Source organism: Uloborus diversus, chromosome 3, assembly GCF_026930045.1.
Source record: "Uloborus diversus isolate 005 chromosome 3, Udiv.v.3.1, whole genome shotgun sequence".
Taxonomy (NCBI): Eukaryota; Metazoa; Arthropoda; class Arachnida; order Araneae; family Uloboridae; genus Uloborus; species Uloborus diversus.
In genome coordinates this window covers 26,922,796-26,935,838 of record NC_072733.1, presented here as the reverse complement: position 1 = coordinate 26,935,838, position 13,043 = coordinate 26,922,796, and the positions used below count along the sequence as shown (strand labels likewise).

General features: G+C 33.2%; 1 protein-coding gene across 1 annotated transcript in view; it reads right to left on the bottom strand.

Annotated features, from left to right (window-relative positions):
* LOC129218295 (calcium permeable stress-gated cation channel 1-like) overlaps positions 1 to 13,043 on the bottom strand; it is an 82,522-nt gene that overhangs the window by 57,563 nt on the left and 11,916 nt on the right. The window contains exon 7 of the mRNA XM_054852528.1: positions 11,280 to 11,331. Coding sequence (XP_054708503.1) covers positions 11,280 to 11,331 — 52 coding nt within the window. The remainder of the gene's footprint in view (positions 1 to 11,279; positions 11,332 to 13,043) is intronic.

Below are 13,043 nucleotides of genomic sequence, written 5' to 3'. Positions count from 1 at the left end.
AAAAATGGTTTTTTAAAAATAAAATCAATATTTTTAAAATATGAGTTCTCTGAAGTGAATTTTTCCCCCATAACAGAATTACAGGTTTCTGAATTTGAAGATACATTACATTTGTGTTATATCAAAGTAGGACTCCAGTTATCCAAACTCTAATTGCCCGAACTGTCCAATTATCCGGTCATGATGCCCCTCGTTTTAAATGACTGAGCACGCATAATTGAAACTATTTGAGAAGGGTATAATAGAATAAGGACTTGAAGAAAAAAGAGAGAAAAAAAATTAATTTTCAGACAACATAATTCTTATAGAAAGAAATTTAAAGTTAATTTTAAATTTCTGTTTATTATTATTATCACTATTGTTGCTGTTTTTAATTCTCCGTCACCCAATTGATCATCAGTAAGCTTTTTCTCATTTTATAATTAAAAAAAAAACATATATATACATAAACAAATTCAAGTTTTGGAGCACCGTATCAAAGCTGGTGCTTTTAAAATTAAAGTTTATTAGATCATAGATTTCAACTAACTTGAGTATCTTTACTGAAACTTTGAAGGAGTTGATTTTGTGTGTGTGTTATATACAAATATACATGTACTCGTGTACAATATACGAATTTTGTATTAACTTATCCAATTATTTAAGACATTTATAAACAGCCTTTAAACTGTTCCAGACCATTTCTTAACAATATATTACCGTTTCTTGCATAAACAGCTGAATTTTTACCGTATTTTTAAAAAAACAGCAGTATTCAAACGATGCACAATATCAATTATCAATGGGAGAGAGAGACATGAAAAAAAAAAAAAAAAACAGTATGGTACATATACAGTATGCAGTAATAATAAAGCACTACACTGTAATAGTACTATACAGTATTGCTGTGCTATCTTCGATTAGTGGCGGATTTACATTCTTTTCAAGGGGGGTGGCGGTTGAAAAACGTGAAAGCCATATTCCTCCCCTCAACCCACTATGTAGGGGGGAGGGAATCAATTGCCCCCTTTTAGCCTGTATTTTAAATTTTAATCACCCCCTATCGCCCCTCACAAACTTATCGCCCTTCCTTTTGGGGGCTATCACCCCCAGGGTTAGAAACCACTGTTCTAAATCATAGCAAAATGTATCATCATACCAGTATAGTGTAGTCCATGGAAGAAAAAGGTTGGAAGATACATATAGAAATATAAAAATTATTAATGTTCAAAAAAGAGGGGAGGGGCGAGCTTCGGTTTCAAATTAAAAAGTGGGTAATGCTGTCCATCTTCGACTACACTGTCTCAACTTAATTTAAAGCAAATTTGTGGAATGTACTTGATTGAAATTAATAGCGAAAGCTAGTAATTCCTTTAATTCTATATTATTGGTTTTCGAAAATGACAGTTACGGAGGGGGCGGTCGTCTCCACCACCCCCCTGGTAAATCCGCCACTGCCTTTGAACCATTTTTTAGAGTTTCAAGCGTTCAAGAATTCGTTATCTTGTCACAAATTTTCACTTTTTCCTTCTATCTTCACAAACATAGCATGAAACAGCGTGCTTTGGTGCAGAATATTTCATCACCTTTCATATTTAGAATTTAAAATATTAAAAGAAAATTGTGGAGTTGTTATTTATACACACTAACAAAGCGATGTTTTGACTAGCGCTGGGTGGGAACTAGAGCAGTTAGTGATGCTAAAAGGATGAAAGTATATTCACGAAACTAATATTTAGTAGTAAATAGTGAAGCCGTCATTTTGCGCCACGATTCCTTTCTAAAAGTTTTCGTGTTGTGGGTGAGAAATTAGCGTTAGCTCTAACATTCGTTACTCGAGAAAAACTCGCGTTATAGGCATTTGGCGTAAGTTGAATCGCTTTGGAGCGGAAGCCGACTGTATATGAGAGATATAAATGTTCAATTTTGAGTGGGGAAAATGTAAATTTATCATACATTTCACGACAGTATATTTTTGAGTATTATAGTTTAAAGTTGATTGTATTCAAAACGTTGATCAGAATAAAACTTGCGTCTTGTTTTGCCACAATGACTTGAGCAGAAAACGGACAACCAAGTTAGAAAAGTTACTAATTGGATTTAGTTCAAGCACTTCTCTGCTTCCCAAACGTGATGAAATTTTAACTAAATACTGTTTTTTTTTTCCTTTTGTTTTAGCAAGATTAGTGAACTCCCCCCCCCCCCTTCGATGATGAGTAGTCATTTGATTGTCATCATTTTTATTTGGAGGAGAATGGAATATATACTATGACAACGAGCATTCTTCGGAAGGGCTAGAGAGGTGAAAACCAGGAAAATATGTAGCAAAAAGGGAGATCCAATGGGGTATTCCCCCAAAAATATTTTAAAAATCAAGAAAACGATCTATCCTTCCTGGATTTCGTTTCAAAGTTTATTTCAGGTCCGTCATTTGGGAAATCAGGGTGAGGAGGGGCCATTGGAACCTCCTGGATTTTAGAAATATTTTTTAAAAAAATAGTCTTTTTGTTCGTATTTTTTGTTTGTTCCTTTAAATATTAGGCAAATGTTTGGATAGGTAGCCTCTCCCCCGGAATTTTTCCGGAATTGAAGTCTCCAAAACGTATTTTAATCAAGTTTTAGTGATTGGGGGGGGGGGGAGAAATGATTGGGGGTAATATGAAGGAAACTTTGGAAATTTAAGTTTCAGAAATAGAATAGTAGATTATCTTAGATGGCAAGGCAAAACGATCGGAGACCCTCACCCGGAATTTTTTTTTTAATTTAAATCCTGAAAAGGAATGTTTGTACGGTCTTTAATCATGCAAAAGGAATAGAAGGCACTCCTGTGAAATTTTTCCGAAATTGAAAGCTTAAAAATCCATTTCTTTGCTATTTTTAGGGAATGGGATAGGGTTCTAGGAACTTCTCGAAATATTTCCAAAATTAAGTCCTGAAAACGCAATTACATGACATCTTTCAGGATGAGGGTTGGGGTTAAGAGACTGTCTCACAAAAAAATTCGATATTGAAGTTCCAAAAACGAACTTTCAGACAATTTTAGATAATGTTATAGGGAGGTTTTTTTCGACTCTTTCGCGGCAATTTGTAGGGATGCAAGTCCGTAAACCAAAATGTAATAATGCTGAGGGATCATCAGGCTCTTTAAATTCGCCACTATGCTCAAGTATTGATGCTTCTCTAAAATGATTTTTTTCCTCTACATATTTTAGTTTTTAAACTGTTTAATGATATGTTTTTGAATGTGTTCTCTTATAAGAAATTCTTCGCGACTCCCTTGGAAGTCACAACATGCTGGTTGGGAACCGCTGATCTGGAGCATTAGTAATTAACCAAGCTAGTCAATTAATGGTTAAAATATTTTTTTTCTCAATAAAAGTTGTACTATACACATTCATATCTTTAACATAAAAATGTTTGTAATTACTTTGGTATAAAGAAAAAAGCTTTAAAACTAGCATTTAACTATGTCATTACTACAGGTAGATCGTGTTTGTCAATTACTGGCGTTGAAGGCATTTTAGATCAATGCATGTAATCGACCAACCTTCAATAACAAACAGCATAAATGGATAGTTATTAAATGCATTTTTTTTCCTTCACTGAGAATAAGCATTGATCAGCATATCTCAGTAAATGAACCTATAAAATTAAATTTAACCTAGAAAAAGGTGATTCAACATTTTATCTGATAACAATTTGCACCAGTAAGAAAAGTGACTTCCTTGAAAACTTCTAGATGTCTCTGTAAGTATATCGTACGTAACCTTCATAATGGTCAAATCAAAACCTTTGTTACAAGTTAGTTCAACTTACTGGCTGATGGTCAGTAACTCGCGGATCACACTATAATACTTCCTGTGCAATTTAAATTAACGCTTATCAATATAATGTTTACTTAATCTGTTACTTTTCCAAGTCTAAAACTTTAAAGTATAAAATTGAGATGAAGATTTACTTAATCCATTTGCACAAATTTGACATTTTTATGCTTGTATTTGCAATTTATTCCCAGAATTTTAAGCTTTGTCTTAAAATTTTGATACATTCAAATATAAAAACCATTAAACGTTACATAATATATGAAGTACCTACTTTCTAAAAAAGTTTCGTGTCTACAAGGTAATGATTTGAGCCTATTACGCGTACGCACACAATATGTAAAAATCTTTACTTTTCAAGTTCAATTTTTTTTTTTTTTGAAAGTTCATATATTATTATACATAATACTTTGCTCTTTGTTATAAAGGGCAAATATATGCACAAAGATGTCACACCTGCGCAAATGGATTGAGCAAGGTTTTTTTTATTAAATAAGAACTATTTTCAGATCATCTTTGTCCTTCGTTAACATTAGAAAATATTAATTACTTCTTGAAAAATAGTTAAAATCGTTGTTGAAATAAAATATCACGAAATTTTAATGATCTCTGTTGCGTCAATTTAGAAAGATATTCATTGCGGATTAGGAAAGATTCTGTGGCGAGCACTCGTAGGCCAATCCTCCACTTCTTGTTCACCCACCTGTTTCTAACAACACGGAAAATACACACGGGGATGTCCTCCCTCCCCCCTTTCTCTTTCCTCGACTACAATCACTGCCGCCTCAAGCATAAGCTACAAGCACTGACATCCGATACCACTGGCCATCACTTCAGGCACACGCATGGAAAGCCTCACTTTTTCGCAAAAATCTAGTTCATCTGCAAAACTCACTGATGGCGATATTTGTCCGGCGGGATCACCACGCGATCACGAACAATTGGTTTTAGAGAAAAAAAAAATCTAGACTGATTTATGAAGAATATGAAGGAATGAAACTTGTTACAGAAAGTTTATGGTCCATATGGAATCATTTATTAGCATAAAAATGAGAAAAAAGCCGAACTATTAATAAAATAGACCTTAATTTCACGTATCCTGACTTATTCGAGTTTTTGACGCCATCTATTGGCACTTTAGGCAACTATAAGATTAGTGGACAGAATCGAGTAAGTTTCAGAACACGTGAGCATTGAAAATTTTTTTAATGATATTTACAAAATATTTCAATTGCAATGCGTCTACATTGTTTCTATGGTTCAGAGAAAAAAATCTCGAATCTCTGTGTTTAGATGATTTTTCATGAATGTGTTCAAGAGAAATATTTCATATTTGACAAAAAGTACTTTTTAATATCATTTTGTGATAAATGTAGGTAACTCAGCAGCAATTTACTTCATGTACGTTGTTTTTTACACATTCATCTGATATAGTAAAAAGTTTCATTGCAATCCGGCGATTAGATTTTTTTTGTCGCTGTTCCCAAAGAGTCAAGTTTAGCATGTTTTTCTACCGGAACAGCCTTAAGCATCTCCTTCCCATAATATCATCGAAGATCGTCTAAAATTACCTTTTTTGGGCTTCAATCTCAAAAAAAGGGGAGGAAAACCCCCAAATCCCCACTTTTCCCATAACATCATGACAAAAGATTTCTTTGACCTATTCCCAAAAATTTACTAAAAACCTCAAATTTAAATCTAAGCACCACACACCAAGCAATTTTTGTAACTGGCCATAGTCCTTTCCCTATCCCCCATAGTCCTTTTCTTCATTTCTCACTTTCAGATTCTGTATCTATGCAAAAGTCCATGTCATGGTGTCATGGACTCACAGGTACACCAGACCTTTATATCTTCCATTGTCCACTAACCTCATCTTTTCGCATTAAATATTACCCCTCTAATTTCTTTTTCCGAAGTTTCGATTGTTTACCGCGTGAAAGCCCTTGATCCTCTCCTCTTGGTAACACTATGAAAGATCGTTCATACCTCCGTTTTCGAATCTACATACAGCAACGAAAAATTTCAAAGAAAGTTCCCCCCTCCCCCTTCTTCATCATCAGTAAAGCACGTCAGAAATCTCGTTTTTAATGCTTTAATTTCGAAAAAATTCCAAGGAGAGCCTCGCCATAACTCCTCCTCCTAAAATCATCGAAGGTCGGTAAAAGTTTCGTTTTTGGAACTTAACTTTTGAATAACTGTCGATGTCCTAGGTTTTATCAAAAAAAAAAAAGCTTACAATTACCTTTTTAAGGTTTCAATTTCAAAAAAATTCTTGGTAAATGTTTCTCGAATCTCCCTTTTCCCTAGCATCACTCAAAATCTTTTTAAACTGTTTTTAGAGCTAACATTTTGAAATTTTCTCGGAGCCCATCTTCCTAACATAATTGAAGATAATATATAAATGCAAGTTCGGAGTTTCACTTCCAAAAAATTGCCGGAAGAGGATCTTCGAACCTCCGCTCTCCCTAATATCACCAGAGATCATCCAAAATTGCGTTTTTAGGACTACAATTTGAAAAAATTTCCGGGGGAGAGACCCCAGGACCCCATATATCTGACTCAATGTTAAACATACAATTAGGTTTCTAATGCTAATATTTAATAACTACCATATCCAAGAAAAAAATCAATTTACTCCCTATCTCTCTGTGTATTGATACATTTGTTTGACAAAATTAAGGGGTCGCACACTTCCCTCGCCTCCCTATTATACTCTTTATTCTAACTGAAGTAATGTTAGAAGATATCATTACGGAAATAATCAATACAGCACTAGGTACTTAAAAATACTTAAATAGATAATTACAATCACCTTTTTTTTTACAAACAAAGGCTTAGCTTATCTTGTATCAATTGTCTACCATTAAAACACAGAAAAGAATCCCATGTGTTATATTTTGTTTAAAATAAAGTTATTTGATTTTTTTGAATAATTTCCTCATATTTAAGTGATATCGGTTCCCAATCATTTTTTTAAAACTTAGTATCTATAGAAGCTATGGGGCCGCGACATCCCTTTATGCCAGGGCCGATTTCTTCAACCAGTCCGCCACTGTGCAGGGACAAAGAGGCCTGCTACCCAAAAACGAGATTTATGGCCACCTTAATAATGGGGCACTTGTGAAAACATCTAGGATATATGGGAAAAGTTCTCATATGCCTCTCTATAATATTAATTTTTGTGCAGGATGCTATAAGATATTTAAAAATGGGTCAACATTAATATTTTTTCTGTAATCTATAAATTTGTTAACTAATTCATTTTAAAAATTTAGTGAGAGAAATTTCTGGAAAATTGTTCAAAATATGATATATAGGGTCTGGTGGGGTAAAGTGGTCATAAAATCGTAGGTTTTCAACTTATGTGAATAGTAGGTACAATAAATTCTTTAAACATTTAAACTTTTTTTGTTTTTATTTTACATTGCATTATTAAAGAACACAGTACATTGAGTTTTAGGAAAATAAATATTGATTTAAGTAGTTTTATAACACTTTCTTTTCCCTTTCTATTTATGACCACTTTACCCCATGGGGTGGGGGAAAGTGGTCATAGTGTGGGGTAAAGTGGTCATAGTTAAAAATAGATGCAAAACAATTATAAACAACCCTAGCATTTGTATATTTCGGTTATTTTTATAGTTACAAGTGTATGCACAAGCACGTGTGTATACACGAGTATATACGTTTCGTGTAAACATTAGTAAACACGTTCATATATGAGTAGATACATGAATGCATCAGATACATGCATGCACGTGCCTACTCAAGTATATACGTGTATAAATGAGTATATAAGCATGTATACGTGATTACCTACTGGAGTGTATACGTGTCTACACTAGTATATACGTGTCACGTGTACGTACGGGTATATACGCGTGTAAACGAATATCATATGCGTGTATGCACTTCTATTTAGAGTACATACGTGCATATCTGAGTATATACGTGTACAGTAGACGCATACGCGCATATATAAGTGTACATACACACATATCCGGGTATACACGAGTTAATTTGTGGATACACCCAGTGCGTGTTTGGTACGTGTCTACTCACATATATATATAGATTGTGAAGCACGAGTATATACGTATGTACGTGCAAATACGATTATATATCTGTATAGACGTATATACGTACATTCACGTGTATACACGAGTACACGCATGTATACACGTATATACGTACATTTACGTGTATACATGAGTACATGCATGTACACACGAGTACAAGCATGTATACACGAGTATATAAGCTTATATACATGTGTGCCTGCAGAATGAGCAAAAGCTCTTGAGCAAAAATCTAAGCAGTGTGAAAAGGGAGGATAAGAAGCAAAGAATTATAAGGAACTTGCGTTTGCTGACGCGCTACATGCACACAAAGCCAGAAAATGATGGATGCAAACAAATCGCAATTTTGTTACACAAAGATAATTTTATCCAACATTTTAGTTTTTAAGAAATATTTAGAGCAGTTGTTAAAAGTTACGGCCTGTAGTAGCTCTAGTACAAGCATCGCAACAAAGGCGCAGCGACAGATGAAACTTTTTCAAAAGTGTCGTTATTGCAATAGAGAGTGCTTTGTGATTGCGACGCACATGTACGAGTATTACAGCTGCAGGCCGCAAATTTCATCAATCGCTTTTAAACTTTCTTGAGACATAAAATGTTGTGTTAAATTTTCTTTGTGTAATATATAAATTTGTGACCTGTTTTGCATCCATTAGCTTCTGGCTTCGCGTGCGTGTAGCGCGTCAGCATTGTGTTTGTGACCATATGTTCCTTATGTGATTCTTGCTTCTTATCCTCCCCTCTAACACATTTTAATAATTTGCTCAAAAGTTTAAACTCACCCTGTTTACTTGTATATCATATGCTTGTATGTAAGTGTCTACTCGAGTACGTATGCGTATATTCGTGTCTACCTGAGTATATAAGTGTTCATACATATACGAGTATAAGCGAGTATATACGTGTATAGTCGAATGCATATCTGTATAGATTAAAAATACTTGCAGATACTCATATACGTATTTATTGGTGCATTTATTTGAATACGTCTATATACGTCCGTACACGAGTATATGCGTATGCATATGCATATACTCGTAAATTTAACCTCGTTTACTGTAAAAACAATTTATATTAAGTGAAATTACAATTTAATTTATATCTGCCTTATAATTAACGATTAAATGGCATTAGAAGAACAATATTTGTTAAGCCTAATATTATGACCACTTTACCCCATCTTACTTAAATTGTTCTAAAAAATTATCCAAAATAGATTCAGCTAACTGCTAACGAGTAAGAGTTCTTGAGACAGGTAGGAAGCTTTCTATGCAGTCAATCTGTTCATAATTCTAACAAACAAAATTTCCCAAGGAAGTTAAAAGAGGTGTTTAGATTTTAAAACTTTTCATATTCACACAAAATATTTTTTTTCATCAAATTAAATTTTGCCAGTTGTAAAATTTTGTATTCAAAATGTGGTTTCTAACTGCCCTACTGTATAATAAAAATTTTACATTCATTTGAGCATTTATTTCCAAGCTATAGCCATTTATTTCACGAATGACCACTTTACCCCATTGACCACTTTCCCCCACCATACCCTATGAAATATATATAGTTCCATATATGAAAATAAAGTGCATGTTATTTTTTTAAAATGAGCTTTATACAAATCTGTAACTCCCATAAAACTTGAGGCATAATATTTTAAAGTATTACAGACAGTTAAAAAAAGTACTTTTTAGTGAATTTCAAACGCTAATTACTCATAAATTACAAATGACAGATTTTTTTAAAGTCATATATAAATTTCAGACGTCAAAGAGTAAGAGTTCTGTAAGTTTCGTGATTTTTCTGGGTTTTAGAACATTCCAGATTTTAGATCAAAATCCAAAAATTCACAAAAAAATTTGATTGTGCAATGTTTGGCATGTTTTTTGAAAGTTCGTTAAACTTTGCGAAGAGTTATTCTTTTTATTTCTTTATCAATCTCAATGAAAGAACATTCTGTAAGCTAAAAAAAAAAAAAGGTCTGAAATAAGGGCTTGTGCACGGATGTAGTTGTTTACCATTATGCATTATACATTGTTCCAATCCATACAGTAAATAAATCATATTTATACAAAAATGGCCTTAGTTTGGCGTATGCTTTACATTGTATACTAATGAAAAAGTAAAAAGAATTATCATTAACTAAAAGCAGATACTAAAAGTTTGCCTCACAGTTACAGAAAAATGCTAATTTAAGCATGACACATGGCATACATAAAAATATGCAGCAAGTACTGCTGTTTTCAACAATTTATAGCCAAATTTTAACATTTAAAATAAAAAATTTTAGAATTTATTTTATATTTTTTACCTTTTAAATAAGAAAAAAAAAATGTTTTGAGTATATATATTCCGGATTTTCAGATTCCAAAATTAAGGTCCGATATTGAGGTAAATTTTATTGAATGCAACAACACATAATACAAACCAAATAAGAAAAAAAGAAGTATTTATGACATTTTCAGTTTTTATAATAGGGTCTAAGTAATGTGTACCAAATAATCTTTTTTTGTAAACTTAAGTAACTTTTACTAAGTAACTGTCTTTGTGAAATAAAATTTCAAAATAAGCTCCATTTTTAAAAATAAGTTAATTATTTTTAAGCATTTAACTTCTAATTTCTTCTTTTTCCTTTTTTTTTTTTAATTTTCAAGCTGCTAAACATTGTAAGTCAGTGCCATTTTGTGATTAAAAAAGAAATATTTATCATTGGACACATTTATAATTGTGTTGAATAATGATAATGAATACTATTTCTAGCCAAGAGTAGGTTGAGTCCCCAAGCTGACAGGTACGGGGGAACTCTGGGGATTAAGTATGCAATAAAAAAATTTAAAAAATCTTCCATCTATACCTCTAGAAATACTGCTATAAGAAATATTCAGCATTGTTTGAAAATGTATAAAACTTTAAATATTGCACATAGAACTTTTAAAAATGTATTTGATGTGAAATAATAAATGTTTATGCTTTAAGCTGAACATTGAGCAACAAAAATAGGTTATGAAATGAAATAGACAAGGTGAGGGGTAGTTAACTACTCCTGGAGAGTAGTTCATTTCTAGTTGCAACTGCTTCCAGAAGAAAAAAATAGTAAGATATTAGTTGAAACTCTACTGGTTAATAGCTGGTAGTATTAAGCGTTAGACCAATAGTTGATGAACATTGCTGTTAAACGTAGCATAAGACATTAAATTCAAATTATATTTATAAAAAATAAATACTAAAATAATATTTGACATTCATATTGCTGTTTTCACCTTCCTACTCAGCATTAAGCTGCAAATTTCATTGTTCACACCTCAAATGTCATGCAGATTTTAGGTCAACAGATTTCAGAGAATTGAATGTAGTTAAAATTTTTAAATCATACAAAGTCAAGAAGAAATCTTTGACTACTTACTCTGGGTCTAAATTGCTTAATGTTGTACGCCCAAATTTGCTCTCATCATCAACTATTTTAAAAACAATTCAAAATTATCAAACAAATAATGACCAAAAAATTTTGTACAGTTAAATAAACATAGAGTATGTTTGATACAGCAGGTCTTTTAATGATAGCTTCCTATGTATAAAAGGAATAAATAAGATTTGATTTATTAAGTAAACCCAAATTCAAAATACTAGAATACTAGAATACCCTTTTTGGAAAAAAGTTAATTCTAACCAAATATAAGTGCAAATTAGCTATTTAAATGAACATGTGACCTTTCTTAGACTTTTAAGTGTACATTTCATTTCAAATACAATTAATTAAAAATAATCTAAAATATAGAATAATCCAAAAGTTTATAGCGATGAAAGTTTACATTGAGTCAAAAAATTAGAATATTCAAATTAAAGGGGGGGGGGGGCATTTTCAAAAGAAACAATAGCAATACTTGAATGAATCATTTTTTGTTGGATTTGATTCTTTAGCTAATCCTTTGACGTACGGATTCTACCACCAATTTACAGCCATCGCTTCTGACAGTTTCCATACTCTCTTCAACGTGGCAACGAGTTCAATTTTGTTGGCGGGCACTCCATCTTGAATCGCTTTCTTTAGTTTTGACGGTACCACAAATTCTTGATTGCTTTGAGATAGGTAGAGTTACTTGACCAGTTCAATACTGAAATTCCTCTTTCTGTTTAAAATACATGAGCTGATTTAGAGATGTGCCATGGAGTAGAATCTTACTGAAAGATAAAATGTGTCACTGCTGTGCCTCAGATGAAGAATCATGCAGTATTATTGACGAAAGAGGTCACACATATTTTTCTATTTTAAGATACATACAATCATCCAATTCCAGCAGCGCTCATGCACCCACACACCATAAAGGATGGCTTAAATTTGAGAGAACGTCTTACACAAGATTTCTCAAACGCTTTATACAAGGGTTATTCGTAAATTAAGGTCCGAATTGCCGTATCCAATTGAATGTCGCGCCTACATTGAAATGTGCATGCGTACCAACTCCCGGCATGCCTTGTTCATCAAACGACGCCATTTGCATTGGAATTGATGTAGTGTTCTTTGTACAGTGTCAGTTTTAAATGTTTAAAACAATTGATCAGCCTGCCAAGTGTGAAATACGGTCAGCGATTCGGCTTTTGACGGCAAGGAACATTCCAGCAGCAGAAATCCATCAACAGATAAGCGAAATGTATGACCCCAATGCGATGAGTGACAGCTAAATGTGTAAATGGGTGAGAGCTTTCAAAGACGGAATGTCCATGATGAATCGCGACAAGGCTGACCATCAGTGATCACAGATGATTTGGTCATTGCTGTGGATGCAAAGATTCGTGAAGACTGGAGATTCACAATTTCAACTTTATCATTGGAATTTCCTAATGTGGGTAGAACAACTTTGCACAAAATTGTCAATGAAGAGTTGCAATTTCAAATTGTGCTCACTTTGGATTCCCAGGTTGCTTACCGAGGAACACAAAACGAAAAGAATGGCTTTTGCTCTTGAATTTTTGAGTCGATATCATAGAGAAGGTGATCTGTTCTTAGGATTGTCATGGGAGACGAAACGTGGGTGTCGCACTTGACCCCAGAATCTAAACGTCAGTCAATGGAATGGCGTCACACATCATCACCAGTCAGAGTCAAGGCCAAGCAGACAATTTCAACACACAAAGTTGTGGCAACCGTCTTTTGAGAGACATGGAGTGT